We start from the raw sequence: 24,614 nt of genomic DNA, 5'->3' as shown, positions 1-24,614 counted from the left end.
CCTCCGCCCCCCCTGCTCTCTCCCTCTTTCTCTCGCCTCTCCCTCCCTCTTCCTGCACTCTCGCTCATCCCATGCTATGCTCCCCCCTTTCTTCTTCTCCCTGCCCTGGCTCTCCCTCCCTCCTGCCCTCCCTCCCTCCCAACGCTCTCTATCTAGCTGCTGTGCAATGAGCCTTTCTTTCTGTCACATTAATTTCATCCCGAAAAAGGGGGAAAATGTGAAAATTTCCCCTGACGCCTCCTAATATCAGTGGGGGGAGAGTTAAGAGTTGCATTTGGAGCATTTTTCTCTCTCTTTACTGAGGAGAGTTTTATAATTAACTGACAGCCATCTCACAAGGGCATTGGCTTGTTTCTGTGTTAAATATGGAGATGACAGTTTTATGAGGTAAAATATTCATCAGTCGGAGGCCGCTCTCTTCTGTGTGATTCCAGTCTAAATTATGGCATTTGATAGGCTACCAAAGCAATGTTTCACTTTGGTCGAACATTTTCACTTTTTAGCACGTACAGTATACCTCAATATGACTTAATGAGCCAGTACTTCCACATTAACATTCAGGCTTTGTCACTCTTTCAGACATTTTTTTTTTTTTTTTTTTACTAGATTAGCAAGTGAGTGAGTGATCTATGTTTTTGAGGCTTACTGCTGAGGGACGCGCATGAAGCAGTGCAGGTATTGAAACTGTTTTATTGTTTCAGATACAAATATAAATGTGAACAGCATTGGATTTCCATATTTAGATGTCCTTTCCCAATGTCCCAGGATGGTTCTTTTTCCTTGGTAGATGGAAACAAAAAATAAGTTTTTGCCCCGTGTCACACCTTAGTACAGCTCCACTGAGAGCCATTTGGAACAGATGGAAAAGACTATTGCCACAGTACCCACGCTGAATTTTTAAAAACAGGGACGCATTCTCTGGTTCGGGATTGTTAGAAATACAAGATACAACCCTTTGGGGTGTAAAAGGCTCATCAGCATTCAACAAATCTGCAAAGTTGGTCTTCCATTCCTCGTCAACAGGGAGAGTAAATGTGAGGACGGGTTAAGATGACGCCCGTGTCCGTGAAGGTGTGCTTTGAAAGGGATTTCGGGACCAAGGTCACCGGCGAAAAAACGCCACTCTGGGACAAATACTGTGATGTGTGTTCTTTGATCGGCAGGCGCTGTTTGTGTATGTCTGTTTGCATGTATGAGCGTGCATGCGTGCGTGTGTGGATGTTTGTGTGTGCCTACGCATGTGCAATAGGCTTGTTTGATGTGGTGGTTCTGGTACATTTCAAAGGCGAGGCTCTGATGAGAATTCTTCAGAACAGCAGGGGGAGGGGAGGGGGTTATAGCCAGGAGGGGTGGGGTTTAAACGCTGATTGGCATTCATAGCAGAGAGGCTGGAGTGCTGCTAAAAAAGAAATTAGGCTTTAACTAAGCTGCACCATTCAGCTGTTTAACTAAGCCGCTGCACCGTTCAGCTGTTTGAAATTTTGTCTTCTCAGGCCTTCTATTAATAAATGCATAATTGATTAGGGGGAGCATACGTGCCTGAACACTCTTCCCCCTGACACACACATGCTCAGACACCTACATACTCACATGAGCACACACACATAGACCCCACTCAGGTCCTGCTTCACTACTTGTCTCTCTTTGTGTCTTTGTGTTACTTTGTTCCATATCTTGTCCTTGTAAATTTCTTATTTTCTAAATCTTCTCCTTTTCTCTCCCCCTAAACTTTTGTTTTTTTTTCTTCATTAACTGTTTCTCTCTGGCTCATTGTCTCCCTGCGTCTCTCTGTCTTCCGCGCTGACCCTCCCACCCCACCTATCTCTGTTTTTCTCTCGCTCTGTCGTCTGCCCTCAGGTAGAGTATAATTCCCATCTTCCCAGGGGAGTCATGAATGGACGCCCTCTACTCAAATGCTTATCAATAACCTTTGAGTGCTTGCTCTCTTTGACTTCTAAGCGGCACACCCGTTGGGCACACACTCACAAACAGGAACACACACACACCAGGGGCTCTATCTCTGTGTGGACGTTATGCACTGGTGAAGTGGTATTTTCCTGAGGCGCAGTGGGGTTTTTCCTCATCCGCACCTGTTCGTTTTTTTGGTGGTTTGCCGCACACAGCAGCAGGAGGAGAGACGCAGTAGGGACAGTGTCACTGGTTATCCAGCAGCACCATGTAGTTTTGGTGGTGGTACACTCTTGGAGCTCTCTCAAAACAACACATCTTTCTTCTTGTTTTGTTATACATTCTTCCACCAGTGGTGACGTCATAGTCACAGACAGATAATTAGGCAGCCAATATATTTGTCATTAGAGTTGGACCGATCAATAGCTGGTGCTGATTATTGCTGCAACTTATGATTATTTCCTCTGTTGATTAGTCTCTTCATTATTTTCTTGATTAATCAGTTAGTTGTTGGCCTATGAAATGTCAAGAAATGGGGAAAATGAATGTTGATCAATGTTTCCCTAAGCCCAAGACTACGTTTCCAAGTGTCTTGTTTTGTCCACAACACAAAAATATTGGTTTACTTTCATAGAGGTGTAAAGTATTGAAGAAGATTCAAGAATAACTAAAACTGATTTGATTATCAAAATAGTTGTCTATTAATTTAATAGTTATGTATCCATTGTTGCAGTTTCTGTGCCGATACTGATGTCTTCCACTTAGCTGATATTTGACTGAGGTCATCGATCCATGTACCGATTGAATTTCTATAGACCAACTGCTTTTTTGTCAATTTCTCATCACACACACTGAAATACTGCAATTCATTTTGAAGTCATGTATACACATCTGGTCACCAGTAGTTTGCTGTGCTCTTTATTTGTTCAGGTTTTTCAAAACATTTGCCCTCCTACTTAAATGTAACCTTAAACGTGATACGAACAAAAATAATGATGTCAATGATGATGATGATGATAATTGTAATAATAATGATGATTTTCAACAAAAGCATTTGACATCCAAATTGGTTTCGGCAGATACCCAATTTCAGATAAATTGCAATGAGATCTGACCTTGAAAAAAAGTTGACGGATGCATCTCTGTTGGTTGGATGTATACTTGGGTTTTCTCTGGGTACTCTAGTTTCCCCACCATAAAAAAACAAAAAAACAAAAAAAAAAAAACTGGCTTAGAATCTGGAGTGCTGTATGTTGGCTGCCTGCTGCTCCCACAGGAAAGAAAGAATCTCTTTCACTACCTTGTACATTATATGACTGTATGTGATTGATAAAGATTCTTCTTCTTCTTCTTCTTCTTCTTCTTCTTCTTCTTCTTCTTCTTCTTCTTCTTCTTCTTCTTCTTCTTCTTCTTCTTCTTCTTCCTCTTCTTTGAATGTAATTGCCAGCAAATTAATGAAAAGACCAAAGCCAAGACTCTGTTAGTCCATCTCTCACTGCTTCAGTTCTTCACTGTAATAAATCTTGAAACGTGGGTCACATGCTAAACTTTTTACAAAACAGCAGAGCACAGGAGTTTTTATTACATTTTATGTAAACAGGACTAAACAGTGCATTTATTGGAGACTATTTTGAGCCATGGATTTGGTGTTCTTTACGGCAGCAGGACGGTGTATGTGGGACTCACTCAAAATAAACTCCTACTCATGTTCATGTCACGTAATAAAGGATGTGTCACCTAGTGTAACGGTGTGGCTCACTGATGTGCAAAACTAATTTGGAGGTTTGGGATAAACAATAGTCCATGGCAGAGAGGAATAAGCTGTATTAGGCTGTGTATACACAGAGAGCGGTTGTTAGTGGGATCAATTCATTGACAATTTGAGTCTTTTTTTGTGGGATTTCCTCAGAATCAGAAAAAATAAAACATCCGCAGAAACATGGAGCTCCCAAGACTTTCACTATCCAGAAACATAACTGAAACTTCAAACTAAACATCACCTTCCTGGAGAAACATTTGGGCTGCTGTATATTTGCACTTGTGTCTCTTCACCTCCTGTAGAAGAATATTTGTTTCCTCTCTGGAGGAGCTAGTTGGAGTCTCTGCTCCATTACCAAACTGTCTGAATAACACATTGGGGAGTGCATTGCTTTTACAGGGGATAAGAGATGCCCATGTGATTGGCCATGACTGTTACCAGCCCCAAATGCACTGATAATGTATGATAATGGATTCTTGTTAATCCAAATCTGTTTCCGGGTGAGCCCCAGGTGCGCTTTGCACCTCCACCTGATGTCCAAAAATAAGTGCACTGCCACTCCCTCTGCACACTGCACACTTAACTATTGTTTGTATACTGGACCTTGAATGAACAGATTATCAGCCTTACTTGTCTACATCACTGTGACTCACCCATGAGTGTATAAGATTCAATGAGACACTTGCATAAAAATGACGTGGAAATGGCAAACGTAGTGGGTGTGCAATTTGCTGACTTTCTCCTGTTTTATTGATCAGGAACAACTTACTGGGTCATACAAAGTATCAAGCTGATGGATCAGAAATCCCAGAGAGTTATCACAGATCTTATACAGAATTTATCAAAAATTTCTTTAAAGAAAATTAATTAAGCTTATGTCTGTCATAGGTCTGAACAAATCTGTGTGCAAATTCATTCGCTTAAGGCCACATCAAGCCATTTGAAATGCAGCACAGTACGAGTTTGTTATGATTTTATTCATCCAGATCCCAGAGATGCTACGTTTTGGTATTCTCCCCTCACAATGTGTCTGTGTCTGATGAGAAATTTCTCTCCTCTTCCTACTCATCCCTCATTTATCTTCCTTTATCTTCAACCCCCCCTCCTCCACCCCCAACTCCCCTTCTGTTTCAGATGAGCCAGGCCAGTTGAAGATCTACCTTCCTAAGAAGCTGCTAGAGTGTCTGCCGAAATGTTCCTCCCTGCCCAAGGAGCGCCATCGCTGGAACACCAACGAGGTGAGAATGAGACACACGCAAGAGGGAAATATCCGTGACAGTGAGACGAACTCAGTGTTTTTCGCTGGTGACTCATCTCTAGCTAATGTCACATTGAGAGATGAAGGGGAGGTAAACAAACACAATGGCAGCTTTTCATTATGGGACCCTAAAAACTGTGACACCTAGAAATAAAAAAGGAAACAGCAACATGAGCTCACAGCTAAGAAATCCCACGGACTGTACTTTCCATTTGGGGTGCTGCTGTCTATTTCGTTTTGTAATCCAAACAACTCTGGGTTAAAGCGTCGGAATCAGGGGCTCCTGGGTCTAAAACTATATAGGGCTTACAGGCTATGAAACAAGAAATGAGGCTACAGATTGAATGTTTCCACTGCTGATTGTTACTGGGTTCAAAAGCCCTATGGTCAGTCGGATCAAGATTGTTATCTGAACCTAACGTTGTTGCTATGCAACCATAGAAAGCTGTTAAATGCGTGGCACGTTTCTGCTCATGGGTGCTTTTCTCTGCTTTGTGGTATGTGTGAAAATGATGCTCTAGTTACGTTTTCTAATGTTGTCCTCCAAAACAAAAAATAGAGGGAAAAATGAAAAGCTGTCTGTGAGGTATAAACAACAAAAGCAGTGATCATGCACCCAGAGGATTTGATCATAAAAGCGAGTTAAGTCAAAGTAACTTAAGGGCTTTTTGCACTTTCCTCAATGTAACCGCATTGTAGAATTTTAGTACACTTCGACTGTTGAAGGTTTCACATGAACTCATGGCTACCACTTATTAATATAGGGCTGAGTTTGCCCTGCTCTGGGCCAAAATTAGCATCATATTTAGCAGCATGAACAATAGATAATTTAAATACCGCTGCTGGCCAAGTGGTACAATGTAAAATGAGGCCAAATTAGGTTGGGACAAGTCTTTACTCAGGGCCAAAGATAACCCTGAGCTAAACATGTGGGGTGTGAAAAGCTTTTCAGAGTTGCATGTTGTTCCAGACTTAAGCTGTTAGCTTAGGGAAGTGTTTGATGGGTGAAAATGGATGCAGGCATTTATCGTCAACAGCTCCTTGTTTATGCATTGCACAGCTCTCCACTGGTGGTTTGCTCCATCCATTGTGATGTGGTTGGCCTCTGCTGAGACATTTTCTCCATGTGCAGGCTGTGCACTCCATTATGGATGTGTGTTTGTGTGTTTGTGTTATTGATTACCGAGTCCAGCATTATTATGCAATGCAAAGCTGATTTGGCCTGTGGTTTTTCTCTCAGGAAAGTCATTACATTTTTCATGCAATCCATCTCAATGAAGGTCATACTGGGAGTTAAGCACGGCGCCTACTGAACAGTGTGCTCATATGAATAGGCAGTGTGTGTGTGTGTGTGTGTGTGTGTGTGTGTGTGTGTGTGTGTGTGTACGGTTCAGAACAACGTGACCACTGCTGGTTAGGGACTTCCACACATCTGTCCAGCCAAGAGCAATTGTGCACCAGGCGCGGGGACCAGACCAAAGCACCTTGTTGCTGCCCCCTCTCCTGCCCTGTCTTCCTCTTTCTCTCCATCAGTCTCCCTTCCAACTCACGATCGAGCAATCTCTATCTTTATCTTTCATCCCCCCCTTCTCTCTCTCCTTTCTCTCTCTCTCTATGGCTCTCTCTCTCTGATGAGGAGGTACAGGCTCAGTTCAGGGGGAGGTTGGGTGTCCCTCGGCGAATTCCTTCAAAGCTCCTCTTCCACCCAGGCATAAAGTTTCCTGCATACTTAAACACTCCATTGTGTCTGCTGCTCCTCTCCCTCGCTCGCTGCTTTCACAGGGGGAGCTATGTGTATGCTGTAGTGCATGTATGTATTTCAGTCTGTGTATATGTTTCTGCCTTCTGCCTACGTGTGCGAGTGTGTCTGTTAGGGACGTGCCCAGCTCCAGATTATTGCGGTCGATTATTTTGTAGCTGCAGCACCAAAAGAATTGATTTTTTCTGTGTTTGTTGATTTCTGTCTGTCTGTATTGCAGACATTGCAAGAAGTTTAGTTTCATAAGCAGCGGATTGAGAATTGAACTCATTACTGGCCATCAAATATTACATGTGGGATCTGTATGTCCAGCATATATTGTAGTGTAATATAGTTTTATACATTGGATTTACAGACCAGTCGGCTGTCAAATTCAAAGCTTTCAATGAATTTGTTCAGTCACATTCCCTCAGTTTGTTGTCTGTTTAAATATAATACAGTTCTGGTCTAGATGTTGCTCATGAAGTGTGGCAATGTGTGATCGACAAACGGTGGGTTAAAAACAGCCAGTAATTATTCAGTGTGTAGCGCTTCTGTGTACGTGTATGCTTTTGCAGGTATCCATAGAATTTTTAATTTCCATGCGCTTACGCAAAAGGAAACCAGGAATTGGTTTTGTGTTTCGTCATCCTCCTTGTTTGGGTGCTGGGTTTCTGCATGCTGTTTATACATGTCTGCATGCAGAATTAGGATTATCCTTAGTGTGTGTGTGTGTGTGTGTGTGTGTGTGTGTGTGTGTGTGTGTGTGTGTGTGTGTGTGTGTGTGTGTGTGTGTTTGTGTGTGTTTGCACGTGTGTGTGTGTGTGTGTGTGTGTTTGAGAGAATGAGGAGAAAGTGATAGATAAAGAGATTACCATTCTGTGTTTGGATAAGGAAGCCTCTGATTAAGTCTGACCCAATCTTTACAAGTCTTCATCTAATATGTCCTTATTCTTACCTTTTCCTTGGTGTGTGTGTGTGTGTGTGTGTGTGTGCATTTGTTTTCATGCACATGTGTGTGTGCGATTGCACATGATCCTCTGATCTCTGTTTTGTTACGCATGGCTCCCCCCGACACCTTGGCCTCCCACGAGCACTGAGCTGTGACCCCATACATTTTTACCCCATGCACTCCTCATCCTCCTTCTCCTCCTCTTCTCTGTCCTCTCCTCTCCTCCTTCCCTCTTGTCCTCCCTCTCTCTCTCTCTCTCTTTTGTGTATCTACTGATGTGTGAAATTATTCTGGGATGGAGGGATGGATTCCTCCCTGAAGGGCTGAGCGGAGGCGTGAGCCTTTTGTTCAATAATAGATTGGGGGTGTATGTGTATCTGTCCATGGTAATAGACTATAGACTAGTTTTAGATAACAAACCACACTCAGGTGGACAGACTGATGGTGGAGTCTGTTTTATCCACCCATCAGGAATGACTTGTTGTTTCAACAAATTCTTCAGAGCACTAAAATAAGGAGGTTATCAAACTTTTTCTTATGTAGACAAAGACAAACTACAGAGTCTGATCCTGGGACTCCAGCTCATGAAAAGATATAATTACTCATGTGGGGACCCTTGACATATGACTCATATTTTAAAAAGCCATACTGAGATAAAAACAGTAAAATTCCCTTTCAAAAGCTCAAATTAAAACAATGAAACATGCGCTCACACACTGCGAAATGTGCACATCATTGCATGACCTAATGTGCATTTTAAAGGCTTGTACTTCAGAGCAACCCCCCCACTATGATTCAAATGATGCAACTGTCAAATGGGTCGGTGCAGACTTCAGTACATCACACAGACGACAGCTGTCTGTGCCACAATGCTTCTACATGTGAGTCGGCTCCACATGTCGCTCATCTGTGCGGCTGCAAAGAGTGTTAGAGGATTGCATTTTGGTATTAATGATATGAAATAATATTATACGAAACATGCAGTGTTTTGTTGCAGAGCTTCGCTGTCATCATGCAGTGATATATTGGTCGCTGTGTGGTGTTAAGGCAGCTAGTTGACAGTTCACACACGCTCATGTCTGGTTGTGCCGCTGCATGACACTAACATGATTGCTTGAATGAGAAGCAGATCAAAACGCAGCATATACATTTTAGACCACTGGCCCATCTGCCTCCTCTGTGCGTGTGTTCGTGCATCAAGGGTAAGTGTTGCCATGGTAACAGATTGCGTGTGCGCGCGTGTGTATATGCATATTTTTGCTAATGGTATGATCGATGCATTTGTGACACAAGCGCTGTTCATGATTGTTGAGTACATCAAAGGTGATAAGAGAGACGTGACATAGGCTACTTGCAATGCCAAACATGTATGACAGACACAACAAAAAAAGAAAATAATCGGTGAAGGACAAAAGCTCTAAATCTCAGGTAAAAATGTCAGGAACCCACTCACGCTCACCTGTGTATGCTGCTGCCTCAGTTTCTAGACAAACAAAGCTCTCTGCATGTGTGTTTGAGTGTCTCTGTCTATGAGTGTGTGCATGTTTAATTTATTATTCATGCCATTATTGTTGTTTGTGAGCCATTAAATAGATACATTGAATTAAATATGCATGCATTGTATTTTTTTTTATTCCTATAGGTAAAATATGAGGCAAGAGAATTGTCTGTAAAATAGGTTACACAGGAGCGATGATGTTAAATGTCAACGACCAGACTTCGTGAAAAAATACTATGGGTCCATTCTGAAAACCCAGAGCAGTACAGTTAGCAGACAGCCAGCAGCAGGCCTCAATGTTCCATTTATACATTAGTGAAGGGTGCCCTTGATTTATGAATTTGATGTGTGAATTGCTAATGTCCAGCTCACACTGGCACAGGGCCAGCAGCGGCTGACACTCTCCATTTTGTCTGCTGCGTTAGAACAAAGACAAAAGTAACACGTCTCTAGAAACTTACTGAAAGTTTCATTTTAAATTGAAATGGGTGTGCCGTTCATGCATTTGTACACTAACGTGTTCGTGAGAGACTTGGTGTATGACTGCAAGTGTGTGTGTGTGTCCCAGAGCCTGCCTATGGCTGCAACCTCTCCAGTTGACATTGAGCTCTGTGCTGTTGCCGTTTACCAGAGTAAAGCATAGTTTAATGAGGGGGCAAAGAAGCCGACACACACACTGGAACGTGCACACACATGCTTGCACACATGCATACACACACAGACATGCACACTCACAGTACCAGAGGGGTGTTTCACAGCTCCTTATATTTGATTCCTATTCTTTTATCTTTAATCATTCCTCTGTCTTTTGGGTTGAGAGATATTTTATGTTTGGAGAGCGCCAAGTTATAATCACTAATTAGTCCTCCAGGCTCTCTCTCCCTCCTTCTCTCTTTTTCTCCTCCTCTTTGTCTATCTCTCATCTCTCTGTGAGCCAAGTGTAGACCAATTAACACCCGACGTCATTTTGTGACTGTTGTGACTTCCATTTCCGCTCCAGACATCCATACTGTCCTGATGACCGAACCGTCAATTTGTACCAAATGTGCAGCAATGCAAAGAATTAATTAGATTCATTCTACTTGTGAATGTAATTTCCTTGTTGATACACGTAAGTACCCAGCCAGCTTTTCATTGGCAAATGAGCACGCACATGATAGATTAGACATGTTCACGCATAGATGCCTCATAGATTGTCGGCATTTCAATGGAGATATTTCACCACACACAAGTTGACTGAGGGGCTGAGATTACCCAGCATTTACAAGTCTAGTCAGGAAAAGCCAGGTGTCTGAGGTAGGAGTAAGTGTCTCCTCTCCTCTCCTCTCCTCTCCAGCCCCACATTTTCCTCCCGTTCTATTTTCTCCGTGTCGCACAGACCCACTATTTATCTTGCCCACTATAATTTGACACAAAATATTGTTAACTGGAGACACAGAAATATATTAAACAGTGGGAATGTGTGACTGTGAGTGTGGGGGTGTTGTGTACGTGCCTGAGTTCATTTATGTGTGCCTGCGTGTGTGTGTTTGTGCATTTGAGTGTGTCTTTGTGTTTTAACTTCCTGGTAGATTCCAAGCCTGACCAAAAAGAACTGAATGACCAGCAGTGTCTACTGTAATAAGAATCCAGGCTGTGCAGTAGAGACAATACTTTTTGTATCCTTAAATGTCCCCACATAGAACCTCTGTAATATCGGAGTCCTGTGTAAATTAGATTTAATTCATTGGAGACAGATAAGGCATTAAAATGTGTGTTTGTGTGCATGTGAGCGCGCACTCACACACACAAATAGTCCTTGTACTCCAACTTTGAGTGTTTGTATTGCATGTGTAGAGCTCTGTCTAGATAACTTTATAACTTTATTTAACTTTGATAACTTTCCCTCACTCAGACTTAGGAGTCAAAGATATTTTACCGCAGCGCAAAGCAATTTTGCATGTTTACATCCCCAAATAACAGTTAGATGTCAACAAAAAATCACGCCGTAAATCAAGCACCACAGGTGCTGGAACCCTATTGATTTTGACTGAAGTTTTTCTTTAGCGTTTTCTGACTTAATCGTAACTGTTGGAGCTTAGAGACTTATGAAGGAATATGCCTAGTTCAGGATTTCTGAAGTCAATACATATTTCATGCTCTCTGCTCATGTTTTACGAAGGTAGGTTTCAGTAAAACACCTTTTTTTCGTGCAGTTTCGGCTTGTGCTCCTGAGTTTGATGCAAATAAATATGCAGAAATACTTAAGGAACATATCAAAATATCTGGGAGTCATTCTCACAAGTCTTGTATGTATATCTATGGGCTGCTGGTCTAAAACACACAGGGAGTGCTACCCTGATGGCCACAGTTTTACTCATGCTCATGTGCCGATACTCACTCAATAATTTACCAATACTTGACTGTAAATTCATAGGATCAGTATGCACTGAGCATATCTGCGGACACCTGAGACAGCATGAGTGGGGCATGAATTGTTTGAGAGGTTTTTACTGATGATTGATACAGCATCATTGTTGTGTAAGAGTTATGGAGTTGTCCACCAGCAACAGTGGGCGGGAGCTGCTCCGACAGCTCTTCCTTTATATTACATGTTTTGTGGATATATTTAAAATCTCTCAGACCACTCAGCCAAGCCTTTCTGAAAACATATCAGCCAGACATTTTCCCTATACCATAAATCCTAACTTGATAATCAGTAAATTTTGAGCCCTCAGACTCCTTTGCTAAACATAAATTCAAAGCGCATTTCAATGATTTCAATTCTGCATTGACAGCATTTATCTATTTTTTGTGTTTATGTTTTTGTTTGTTTTTGCTGTTGCTGGCATAATGTTGATTCAGTCTCCAAAGAATTTTCCACAGTGCTTATTTGGACAAATTATAGTTATGGCTCTCTGATTTTTATTGCAACATAATATTTATATGCTTGTTAGAAAAAACACAATTTATACAAACATTGGATGTTCTCCAACAAGTGCACGCTTGTGTCTTCCGTGCAGAGTTGCCCCTGTGCAGTTTATGCAGAGCATCATTAACTGCCCACCTCATGGCTAATCCAGACGCTTAAGACATGTATTTTTTTGTGCAGGACACAAAAATGAAGAATTTGTGCAAAACACAATATTTAGTACTAAGGCAATCAAACTTCACAGACCTGATTGCAAAGGGGCTGAAAAGTGTTTCAGACCAAATGTGTTTGTGCTCCATAAAGTTGCTGTGAGGTCAGTTTTGTTGATGTGATATGGATCTGAGTGTGTTGGCCTCACAGGCTTCAACCCACTAATGACCATTTCCAGGCTGCAGCTTTATTTTTAATTAGAATTGGTAAGATTACGTGATCCTTTAATTGCAAAATCAATGCTGCTTTATTGCTGTACAAAAATACAATATAATTATAAGAAATGTCAAAACACTTTAATTTATATCCACTCATTAATAATTTACAGTTTTTACTTTTGATTTGTTAAGAGAGATGTATATTTGGGGACACAAGCGTGAAAATCTTAATGTTGAACATTCACTGGTGCCTTTATATGTTGATGTCTGTTTTTCCCTGTTAATGAGTTGAGAAGTCATATTATCACGGAGCTTTCCTGCCGTGTTTACTGCACACTGTGAGCACTGTTCATCAACTGGATTTTGGCCTCATGGAGTTTTGTTTCACAATTAGAGGCTTTACTTTTGAGGCAGCACTGCTCCCATCCATGTTTTCATAACTGGATGCATGTGTATTTGATGTCTCTCAAAAATGTTAAAGGACATAACTGACAAATTACAATGATTACATTACAAGGTATATCTCAGATGCCCTTCAAATGTAAAGAGGCATATATGCGTCAAAGCATTACCTCAGTTGTCATGCAGTGATCACACTATAATTCAGGGCAAATGTACCAGACATACATTCAGGCTTTATCCTGATGTTATAATGTTACTCCGTTCGATCTCCTGTGTCTTACAGATCTCAGTTTATTGTGGAAGCTGGGCCAAAGGAGTAAATTGGCCTTCTGCTATATAATATCCACAACAAACTACATAGTGTGAGAACAGTGAATCTCATGGTGCTGCGACTAGCATTTTCCACTAACATTATCCTGGAAATGTACACATTCACAAGATTTACCCTGGGAGATGGATACATTTACTGGTAAATATATACATTCCTCACATTTACCGTAATAGACACAGGGCGGGACACATTGGGCATTCAGTATATGTGTGTGTGTGTGTGTGTGTGTGTGTGTGTGTGTGTGTGTGTGTGTGTGTGTGTGTGTGTGTGTGTGTGTGTGTGTGTGTGTGTGTGTGTGTGCGCGTGTGTGTGTTGCATTCTACTCAGGAGACCACAGTATGTGTCCACTGTTTCACGTCTTAAACTGCAGTTCTACCCACCATCTAGTACCTCTCCGTCTCCGTGTCTCTACCCTCTTCTTCCTCCTGCTCCCTCCTCCCTCCTGCTGATGTATGGAATGTCTACTCTCATATGGAGTGTGTTTGTAAAAGTCACGGTAATCAAATTTCACTGATTCCTGGGGGATTAAACAAGGTGGCATTTGTGTCCCTGGGTGTGTGTGTGTGTGTGTGTGTGTGTGTGTGTGTGTGTGTGTGTGTGTGTGTGTGTGTGTGTGTGTGTGTATGTGAGTGTGTGTTCTATCTCAATATTAGCTGCGTACAGAGTTGTGTATTGTAATGCAGCTGTGTCATTAGTCTAATACCAGCTCAGCTGTAATATATCATCCATCATCTTGTACTCTAAGGAGGTAACTATATAAGGAATACTGATGGTATATTTGCATACTGACAGTGCATATATTTAAGTGTTTGAATGAGCAGTGTAAAGCAGTCGGTGGGGAGATGATAAACACTTAAAATGGAAGGCATAGCGTCTCACTTGTTTTTTGGCCAAGTGATAGAGATTGAGAATGGTGTTCATTCATGTCTTTGGTTGTTTGATGGGAAAGTTTTGCTAACAATATCGCTGTCTCCTCTGTGATACTTGAAACAAAACCACTCTGTCCCAAAAATGTGATTGTTATCCAGTGGAAGTGTTCGCTTATACTCCAACAAACGGGAAGAAACATGGCAACAGCAAGATTTCCCAGCCCAAAAATAGGTATTACCCAGTGTTAAGCCTAACTGCATGATTGCCTCTTGCTGGCAGCATATACGGTCTGGCAGTATGTTTGTATAGCATGCCAGCTCGCAAATCTTAACATTGTCCAGCACATGACATCAGCATCTGCGTCTTAGTGAGGCTTTAAGCTCCAGTCTCTGTCGGCTCGAAGGTGTCATTGCATGTTGAACAAGAAAGTCATAGTCCATTACAGTTCATATGAGGTGGAAAGTTAGCAGGACAGCCCGGCAGGCAACGACTGATGTCTGTCTCCTCCTCAAGCTCTAAACATGCATTCAATTAGAGCAATTAATAAGTGGCAATTGCTAGAAATATATGCATTTAATGGAGGAAAACAACCAGATTGAAACAAACATAATGTCTCCCAGAGGTCATGATAGCTTCCGTAGACAACAACAAAACAATTGGAAATGGCTCATGTTAAAACAGTTGGTTATATTTCTCACCCCAGCTGTTATTTATTTATATGCATGTATCATGCATTATATAGAAGTTTAAAGATAGCTAACATACTTTTGCGCCCACTGCATGACTCAGAGTACTTGAAGAGAGGATGATGACTCTGGGCTCTACCTTGAACGGTGCATCATCACTGTAAAAATACTGTAGCCTCAGTGAAGAGGAGCCCCTTTGGATCTATTGATAAACTATACTGTACACTATTAACTATTAATGGCATAGCATATGTTCATCAGATATTATCACTTACACAGCTCATGTATGTTATTAGCTATGGATGAGCAAAGCCTGTCCTTCTTGCATTGAGAGTCATGGGGGTATTTCAAGATGGATCGGTCTGGATCAAGCTGAATTCAAAATGTAACAAATCCATACTTTTTAACCACAAGTTGCAATAAAGAAATTCCAGACTCTGCCCATATTCTGCTGACTCCTGATTTGTGGTTAGGACTGTTCAAGTCAACAAGAAAATTAGTTAACCATTGCTGAGAATAGTATCACTTTAATCAAGTGCAGTTAAAATGAATTCCTTGGGGAAAGACTTACATATTAGATTGTGCATATTTTTCTGTTGCATATATTATTGTTTAATTGACAGTCATCAATGGCAGCGGGCCCATCAAAAGTGCACCATTTTGTAAGCTTTTAGAAAATATTATTTCTGAGCAAGAGGTGGATTTTACTCATTCGCTCCTTGAAGCACAAGCTGGCAATCATCAGAATTGCGAATGCATTTGGGACTCCTTTATTAAACTATGTGAAAGGTATATCACATTTTGCAATACCCTGAAAGAGTGAGTACAAGGCCGAGAGTAACAAGTCTTTTCAGGTCTACAGCCCAGGGCTTCGTCCTAGGCAGAGACAGATCAAACAGTGGAAGCCAGTCACCGGAGCATGGTTGATAATCTTTAATGTTTACTTTTGCTTATGATTGTTTTTAACTCCACCTGCCCATCTCCCAGTATGAAGCCTCCAGGTCTGGTGTCGACGGAAAAGATAAACCTGAGATTGCAGACAATTTGTTCATCTTTAAATTGATGCTTGTCTTTGGCAGTTTGTTTTTGAGGCTTGAGGAGAGTTAAATATGCATGACTTCAACATGGGTGGCTCCAAGTTCTTTTTTCCAAAACAACAAATAAATGACATGAAATCTTTATTTGGCAGAGAGAAAACAGAATTCTGAATTGATTTTTTTAGAGAGACAACTCCACGTTAGCTCCTGCAGTTAACTAGATTTGTTTGTTTCTTCTGGAAAGGAGCTACAGTGATATTTACTGAGGCACGCACACTCCGAACAGGTGCGTAACCTCAAACGCAAACATACGCACACACACGTATGCCCCCATCTTGAGTTGGTTGAGGAGGAGACAAACCTAAAGATCGCCACAGAGACCCATCTTTCAAATTTATTCATTAAACTCCCAAATGCTCCCCTTAACGAATGTAATTAGAATATGGTAATGAGAGAGGGCTGAACCAGGGAGTGTTGTAATACGCTTAGCAGCACAGAGGGAGAGAGGAGGAGAGAGAGAGACAGAGACAGAGAGGGAAAGAGAGTACGGGAGTTAAAGGAGAGAGAAAATAGAGAGACTGACTGACAGGGTGCCAATTTATGTCTTGTTGTAAACAAGTATTTATGCCAATGAGAGGTGGCACATACTATTTCTTCCTCTCCCTCTCTCTCTCTCCCTCTCTCCCTCTCTCTCTCTCTCTCTCTCTCTCTCTCTCTCTCTCTCTCTCTCCCACTACATTTCTCTCTCCCTCTCTGTCTCTCTCTCTTCTTAGCATACCAAACCTCCTCAGTAACAATAACATCAACAATAGCAGAGCAGAGACAAGCCTCAGAGGGCAGAATGACTCACAGTCAGATGAGGCATCAGGGGTTAACACAACCACTGGAGACTCCTTCACTGAGACCCCCCTCCACCACCCCCAACACCCTCTCCCTCACCCTCTCACTGTCTTCTTCCGCCTCCCACTGGCAAACACACATTCGTCATTAGAGATTTCAAATATTCTTGAGAGTGTGTGTGTGTGTGTGTGTGTGTGTGTGTGTGCGTGTGTGTGTGTGTGTGTGTGTGTGCACACCCTCTCACGGTTAACTTTGTGGGAGTTTTTGAGGACTCTGACAGGCTTTATCCAAGACACCCTAGCGCAACAGGGGTCCTGGCATTGTGTTTGACACCACACACCTGTTGCTGTCTTTGATGTGTTCTCCCCCCTGCTGAGAGAGTGGGGGCCGTCTCCTCAAATGCAAATACGAGGCAGGGGGAAGAGGACAGGTAAAGTGCGCAAGAGGGAGGAAGTCTTAGAAAAATATGATTGATGTTCCCTCAGTGGATTGGGGCTGACTCTACCTAGCTCTCAGGTCTCTGCTAAAAAAGTTTGTGCTACTTTCCATACTGTGAGTGTGTGTATATGTGTGCGTGTGTGTGCGCGCGTGCGTGTGTGTGCGTAGCCACTCTCACTGTTTGGTCTTCTGTACATTAGCAAAAGGGAGATGAGAGGGAAATGAGACAGAAAAAAAGAAGGAAGTGGGTGAGCAGGAGGGGGGAGACAGGGGGGAGAAAGTAAAGAGGTCAAATCAAAAGGAGAGGGAGCGAGGGAGTGAAGGAGAGGGGAGAGTGACTATTTCATTATAAAGCCGTCACTCACATGGGCAGCAGCCACCACACAGACTCTTCTGAGACCAAGCTTCTCTGGGTCTGTGTGTGTATGTGTATGTGTCTGCATACACTCGCTGTTGCCTGTGCACCCATGCATTCGTTTAGACATGGGAGGTATTTTAGTAACCACGTATGTCCAAGTGTGTGTGTGTGTGTGTGTGAAGGCTGTGAGAGTTGCAGCATGACAGAGATGGATGTAACACGCATGTCTCTCTCCCAACCAGGTGACAGGGGCGGGCCCCTTCTGAAGGTCAGACCTTGTCCTCCAATGATAGACCAGCACTAAATGTGTGTGTGCGTGCGTGCACCATGTCCGCGCAGCGTGTGTTGCTGAGAGAGAAAGCCAGGACAAGTTTTGTTTTTATTTATTTATTTTCTCACACAAGTGACAAGCCTTGTGTATTAATAGACGGCCCATTTGTATGCGTGTGTGTACAAGTCTTTTATGTCCATGGACGTGCATGTGTGTGTTGCCCAGTGTGTGATGAGGTGTTTATATGATAAACACAAGGCAAGCTTGAGAGGAATTCTGATCAGGGGCTTTGCAACAGTTGTTATGGAAACAGCATTAAGCAGTTGTATTAGCCAGTGGAAGTAATATAAAGGCTGTTGAAAGTAACACACAGTAGGGAGCGAGGCAGTTTGGGAATATAATACAAAGTACACATTATTGCTCTGGTTTACAATAGGCTTGATGACATTTTATTGTGTGGCTAGAACAGAACAAAATTATCCTTGTCGTAACTCGTTGTCAGCGTCTCTTTCTGGTGTGAGCTACACATTTTAATTAGCCAACTTAGAGGAACATGGTGCAAACAAGACATTAATGGTCTGGTTTTCAGCACAGACAGTATAATAAGTGGAGGGAGCTCCAGGGTTTGAAAACTGAAGTGCCATGAACCTGCCTTTAGGAGATTCCACTGGTCGCCAAAATAAGTCTGATTGTATATAAGCTTATGAGAAAATGAGCCTACTTCTTACTTAATGTATTACCTCAGTAAACAGTTACCTGATCAGTTTAGGGTCCCACCTGCTAGCTTCAAGTCCTCCTCAATGCAGCTGTTCATTTTCTATATTATGATCCCATGTAGAGGAAAATAGAGTATAAAGCGAGGTAGACTTCAGGACATCGCCACCTTGTGATTGACAAGTCGTGACCATGGTGTGTTCGCTGGTTCTCAGTCAGACCCAGACAGGACATCCTCCTCAGCTCCACCCTCTCATCCACGTATGGTCACTTCTGGCTCCAAAAAAACAACATGGGGGTAGCCTTAAAGAAGTATTTCACCATTGGATGGATTGCCCTTGTGTAAAACCGAGAAACAGAGAAAAGGGGCTGTGGATTTCCCTTTTTCTCAAAAGGTAGAAAACCTACAACAAACAGAAGACACCATGTCACACCAGACCAGTAAACACTGTTTTGTGACGTACTTTGAGTTGGAAGGTGCTTGGTTTTTGGTCTGTGATTCTTTTTTGAAATAGAAAATGATAAGCTGACCAGCTAAAATATGAATTCCTTAAATATGAATTACCATGAAGCCCTAGAATCTGCCAGATGACACGTTTTGAACAAACTGGACTGCTCTGGGTGCTGGCAAAATGGAGAGAAGTCTAACATTGTTCATTGTCTTTTACTACCAAAATTGGTGTGTGGCATCCACACACCAATGGGTGTCATGGTCACTATGTCCAGTATTTTATTAAACAGTCTATATTCTACAACAAGAGTCACATCAGTTACGTTAGCGTTCTAGTCGCAACATAATTTTAATTCTTAACAAAAAGAGCATCAATGACATTGGTGATTTTAGAGGTCACTCAGGACTGTTCAAACACTACAGGCTGGATTCTAAGAGATTTGCACCCATCACATTTCTGTCAACAACCGTGGTTAATGACATGCCCACAGGCACCTCTCAGTTCTAATGGATTATTGATTATTACTGTTCAAATCAGATTGTGTAGGTTTAGCATAGAATTGTCGTTGTTATGCTTAATTTACATGATGAGCCTTTGATGGAGGCATGTTTAAAAATAGGCCTTGATCAATAAAATGTGGGTTGAACAAATGGCTGAGATAGTGCTCTAGATCAAAATAAAAATGACAGAGAAGCCTGTAGTCTGTGAAAAAAAAAACCAAAAAAACAGGAGGCAATTTTGGATAGAGTGTCTGTCAACGTCAGACACTGACAGGGTTGTTCTGGGGAAGAGAGAAGCTGTGGAGGTGCTCGGGAACAAATTACAGCATCAGCAGACCTCCCCTGGTAATGCTAATGCTGTTCTTTCCCTCATATATGTATACAAGACTTGCCACACTCAGAGAAAAAGGCTGAAATGGATTCTGTACTTGAAAAAGGACGCTTTAGTTTTCTTCTTTCCAACGTCGCCAAAATAAACTGCTCAATGCCAAATGATTTCTGTGGTGAGAACCAGAGGCAGCCTTCATTTCAGGCTCTGCGATTGGATGTGACAGTTCCAGTTTACAGACAACTTTGTTTCCCCCAGATCTCTGTCGGGGTGATGCTCATCATTAAACGTCAAATGTGCACGCACACACGCACCCTCTCTCTCACACACACACACGTGCGCGCACTCACACACACACACACGCACACATGCACACTAGCCTGTGGCTAGACCCTATAACGGAATCTCCCTGGGGAAAGCTCCTGGTTAAGTCTGTTGCAGTGTAGGCGACCCCCCACCCTCCTCTCTTCTTCTCCCCTCCCTCCTCTGGAAATCTCCCTGAGGCCTGTGTGTGTATGTCAGTGTGTGTGTGTGTGTGTGTGTGTGTGTGTGTGTGCATATGTATGTGTCTGTCTGTCTGCTTTTCTGTACATGCCACCAGTTTCTTGGAGGGAGATGGTCTCAGTGATGCGTGAGTGGGAGGCTGATTTCCCCAACTGCACCGCTTGCTCCAATCTAACTTCCCACTCATGCGCTCTGCTTTGTTAGATATTTCTTAAGTAACTCTCTCTCTTTCTCACATTCTCTCACACACAGACAGTCAGGAATAGGTGTGTGTATGTCAGGAAAAGTGTCTGCATGCGAGTGTTTGTGTGTGTGTGTGTGTGTGTGTGTGTGTGTGTGTGTGTGTGTGTGTGTGTGTGTGTGTGTGTGTGAGTGTGTGTATGTGTGTGTGTGCATTCAGCCGGGCCTGTCGTAATGTATTATTACGTAGACTCGCACAGACATGCAGAATGTCTGGGTTTCTAGAGTACGTCCCTGGAGAAAGACACTTGTCCCTGTCCCTGTGTCTGGCATGGCTAACACACACACACACACACACACTCACAGTATTCCTGAAGGGTCAGTGTGTCGCCAGGCATGCTCAAAGCGCTCCATCACTGGTTTCCATTGGGACAATAACTGTGACTTCCTGAGGATCGACCTTCACCATCTCACTTCTGTCACTCTTCACATGGGTGTGTGTGCGTCTGTCTGTGAGGGAGTGAGCAGCAGTGTGTGTCTGCAGTGAGAGTGTGTGTGTATATGTGTGTGTGGGTGTGTTTTAGAGTGTGTGTCAGGCTGCTGTTTCAGCTGACTCTTCTGTTTCTGGCTTTTTAATGGCTCTTATGGGGCAGGCCTTTAATTGCAAGTCTCTCTCCCTCCTCCTTAATCCTCCCATCCTTCTGTCTCTCCCAGCCCCTCGTCTCCTCTCTTCTTCTCCTCTCTCCTCCCACCTCCCACTGGCTGACAGTCACTAGGGGAGCCCAAGTGCCTGGCCGGGGCTATGGAGGCCGTATAGGATATTGACTTGCTGCGGAGTGGTTTGGGAGGAGGAGAGGTGGCTGCCTGTCACAGCTAATGAATAGATGCATAAGTGAATGAGGCACTCCTGTGTGTGTGTGTGTGTGTGTGTTTGTGTGTGAGCGTGTTTGTGCCTAGCTTTGGCTAAAAAGTTTAATGTGCCTCAGACAGACAGACATTAACGGTGGCCAGCTTGATAGTGAGAATTATTTAGGAGAATGATGACAGCTCCTCCCGCCCACACACACACTCTCTCCCTCTCTCTCTCTCTCTCTCTCTCTCTCTCTCTCTCTCTCTCACACACACACACACACACACACACGCTTACACATGTATGTAAACACACATACAAATGCAGGAAGAGGCAGTGGGGGGTTGGGACATGACGATCGAATGGAGGATACTAAAAAAACAATCCAGTTAAGTGCCAGCACCCTCCAGCTGCTCTCTCTTTTCGTCTCTCCCTCCCTTCCTTCCCCTCTCCCTCTTTGTCCCTGTATCCCGTCTGATCGGTGCAGAGCTGGAGTGCTCTCATGCCAAACTGGGACAAATACCTAAAAACACACACATGCGCACACAGAAAGAGATAGAGAGGCAGAGGAGGTCTGGAGAGGAGGCTGTTGATCTGAAGGGGCAGATGAAGGAGTGCCTGAGTGTTGATGTCTTCTTCACTATTGCTTTGTGCCACATTTCAAACACTGATTGCCTTAAGAGGACAATTTACATTTCATAGTCGTTCACAACAAGTGTGTGAGATGGGAGTCAGAGATGGGGAGGGAGAGAGGAAGAGTAGAGAGAGAGAATGATGTTTCAAGGAGGAAGCCAGGGGTGAGGGAGTTCACCCAGCAAAGGGAAAAGGCGGCTTTGCATGAGCAACTAAAAAGCAGGAGGTATAAACAAAAGTTTCTTTTGGTTGCACCTGTGTGTATCTGTGTGTGTGTGTGGACGTTTTGTTTTGCTGTGCTCTCGGTAGAATGCACCTGTATGATTTGAACTTTCTTTTTTTCCTTATTGGATTCATGTGAGTGTGGAAGAAGAATAGAAACTGTGGAGGGGAGAGCTGAGGAGATGAAAAGAGAGCCGCAGGAATTAAGAATCAAGTTAGGAGCTGGCTTTATCTGACGGGAAACTGTGAAACTGCAAAGTACAAGAAAACTTTTCCTATCAGCGCACTCTCTCAGCTAGTGTATGGGTCTGCACCCCCAGTGTGTGTGTGTGTGTGTGTGTGTGTGTGTGTTTATGTGGCATGTGTGTGTGTATTTAGGAGATAGCTTTTCCTCCCCAGTGGAGGGAGACATCAGTGTGTCGGTGAGCGTGATTGGTTGTTAGCCCTTAGGGTCTGTACTCTATATCTGTCTCCTGACTGGCTGCTCTGTGACCAATCAGGCGCCCAGACCTCACCATGGCAATCAGATAGTGACACACTCTCTGTGGGCATCAGCAGGTCATCTGGAAATACCTGTTATGTTTTATCTCCCTGTGACACACACACACGCACACACACTCATGCGCGCACACTCAGATATAACCTTTCTGTCTTGTCTTTGTCTCTCTAGGAGATTGCTGCATATCTCATCACTTTTGAGAAACATGATGAGTGGCTGACGACATCGCCAAAAACCAGGTGAGGAGAGCGCAGACACACACACACACACACACACACACACACACACACACACACACACACGCACACACACACACACACACACACACACACACACACACACCCATACACTTACACACAAATGTACAAGCACAGCATCACTCAATCATCCACGTTGGTTTAATCCCAATGACTGAGTGCCTGTGTTTGATTAAAACATTAGTGATGTACGTCGACTGTCTCCAAAGGGTCCTGCTGACGGCCTACTCAACATGTAGAGAACGCTTCAGAACATGGCCGGACTGTAAAGCACCTAGTCAGCTGGAAATGGAGTATTAATGAATGTAAATGTATTAGGATAAGTGATGTATAATTCAGACATAGGAGGGGAGGGGGAGTATGTGTGTATAAGCTGGGGTGTGAACAGGGATTCACATGCCAGAACTGAATATTCATTGATATGAATGAACCGTAGGTAGCTCTTTTCCTAGAGCAGGGAGAGGTTATAGTCAGGCAGGAAGACAGGAATGAGGGAAAGAAAAAAATTGAAGAGAAAGGGCAACTTGAATTATTGATAAATTGACATTTACTTTAGTTAATACAGATGTAGTTTTGTCAAAGGAAAAAGGAAGAAGAGAGTGAAAGACAAGAAAAGAAATAAAAAGTAAAGTAAGTGAAGAGGTCACCTCATGGCCCCATTTCTGATTACTGACACTGCTGAAAGCCTGAGGTGATGCCTTTGCGCTCCTATTGTGCGAGCTGAAGGACTCTTCTCAGGAGCAGCCTGAGGCCAGCAGCACAGTTTATGTTGTGGATGGATTTCTCATTGATTGGTTGTGCTGCCGTACAGCCTCAGCCTCCCAGCATCAGCAGCGGCGGCAGCAGCAGTCATATTGGTGTTATTGAGCAGCAGTTAGATATAATCCCATTTACACATGACACGAGGCACGATTAGAACAGATTACACCTAATCCCATCAGATGGAAAGGAGCTCAGCTAACGGAGCCAGTGACATTTATGTATGTGCATGTGTGGCTGTGCGACTGTGTGTGTGTGTTTATCCATATGTGCGCATGCGTTTGCACACTTGTGGGGGGTAATATTAAGATAACAATCAATGACCTTCAATTCTCCTCCTCAGTGAAATACCTCATCAGTTCAAAGTAATGACTATTACCTCCTCTCTCCATCTCCTTTCACTTTTCTCATCTACTCCTCCTCCTCTCCTCCCTTTACCGGACTCACTCACTCGCCCACTCCGTCTCTTTATCTTGCCGTCTCTTTTTTTTTTTTTCTCCTCTCCTCCCCTTGCCTTCTCTGTTTTCGCTCTGCTACACTGTGGAACGGTGGAAAAGCTTTTTATATCCCACACATCACAGCCCAGTTACAATCAATAGCATTTATGTCTGCTTGAATCGGAGGGTTTGCGAGGAACATGGGCATCGTCCACGTGAACGCACCTCCACGCACGCCTATGAACATGCACGTATTTCCCACCCACACACACATACACAAACACACACACCGGCACACATCTGATCTCATCCATCTTCTCCATAACATAATTAGAATCAGCAGCTCCGAGATGACTCACACTGCTCGAGACAGAGACTAAACTCGGCTTTGATCGGAGGGTGGGGGTCTCCACTCCGCTAAGAAACTGGCAGGCTCACCCCAAAACAGAACAGATTTAAGGTGTCAAAGAAAATCAGCTCAAAGTAAATTCAATTTCACTACACACAGTGTTCTGAGTAAATTGCAATCATCTCAGTCCATACAGATGTGTCTACATCACATTCTAGTAGAGAGGAGGGGAGAGGAGACAGACAATAAAAGAAACATAAGGTAGCAAAGAAGTGGAAGCACAGAGAAGATGAGAGGATGAGAAT

The 24,614-nt window shown here is 43.1% G+C and overlaps 1 protein-coding gene across 9 annotated transcripts in view; it reads left to right on the top strand.

The window, feature by feature from the left end:
• LOC119020785 (calmodulin-binding transcription activator 1-like) overlaps positions 1 to 24,614 on the top strand; it is a 61,425-nt gene that overhangs the window by 7,102 nt on the left and 29,709 nt on the right. For all 9 annotated transcript variants that reach the window (XM_037100425.1, XM_037100426.1, XM_037100431.1 and 6 more), the window contains 2 exons: positions 4,802 to 4,905; positions 22,679 to 22,746. In XM_037100425.1, coding sequence (XP_036956320.1) covers positions 4,802 to 4,905; positions 22,679 to 22,746 — 172 coding nt within the window. The remainder of the gene's footprint in view (positions 1 to 4,801; positions 4,906 to 22,678; positions 22,747 to 24,614) is intronic.

Source organism: Acanthopagrus latus, chromosome 6, assembly GCF_904848185.1.
Source record: "Acanthopagrus latus isolate v.2019 chromosome 6, fAcaLat1.1, whole genome shotgun sequence".
Taxonomy (NCBI): Eukaryota; Metazoa; Chordata; class Actinopteri; order Spariformes; family Sparidae; genus Acanthopagrus; species Acanthopagrus latus.
This window is presented reverse-complemented; position numbering and strand designations above follow the sequence as displayed.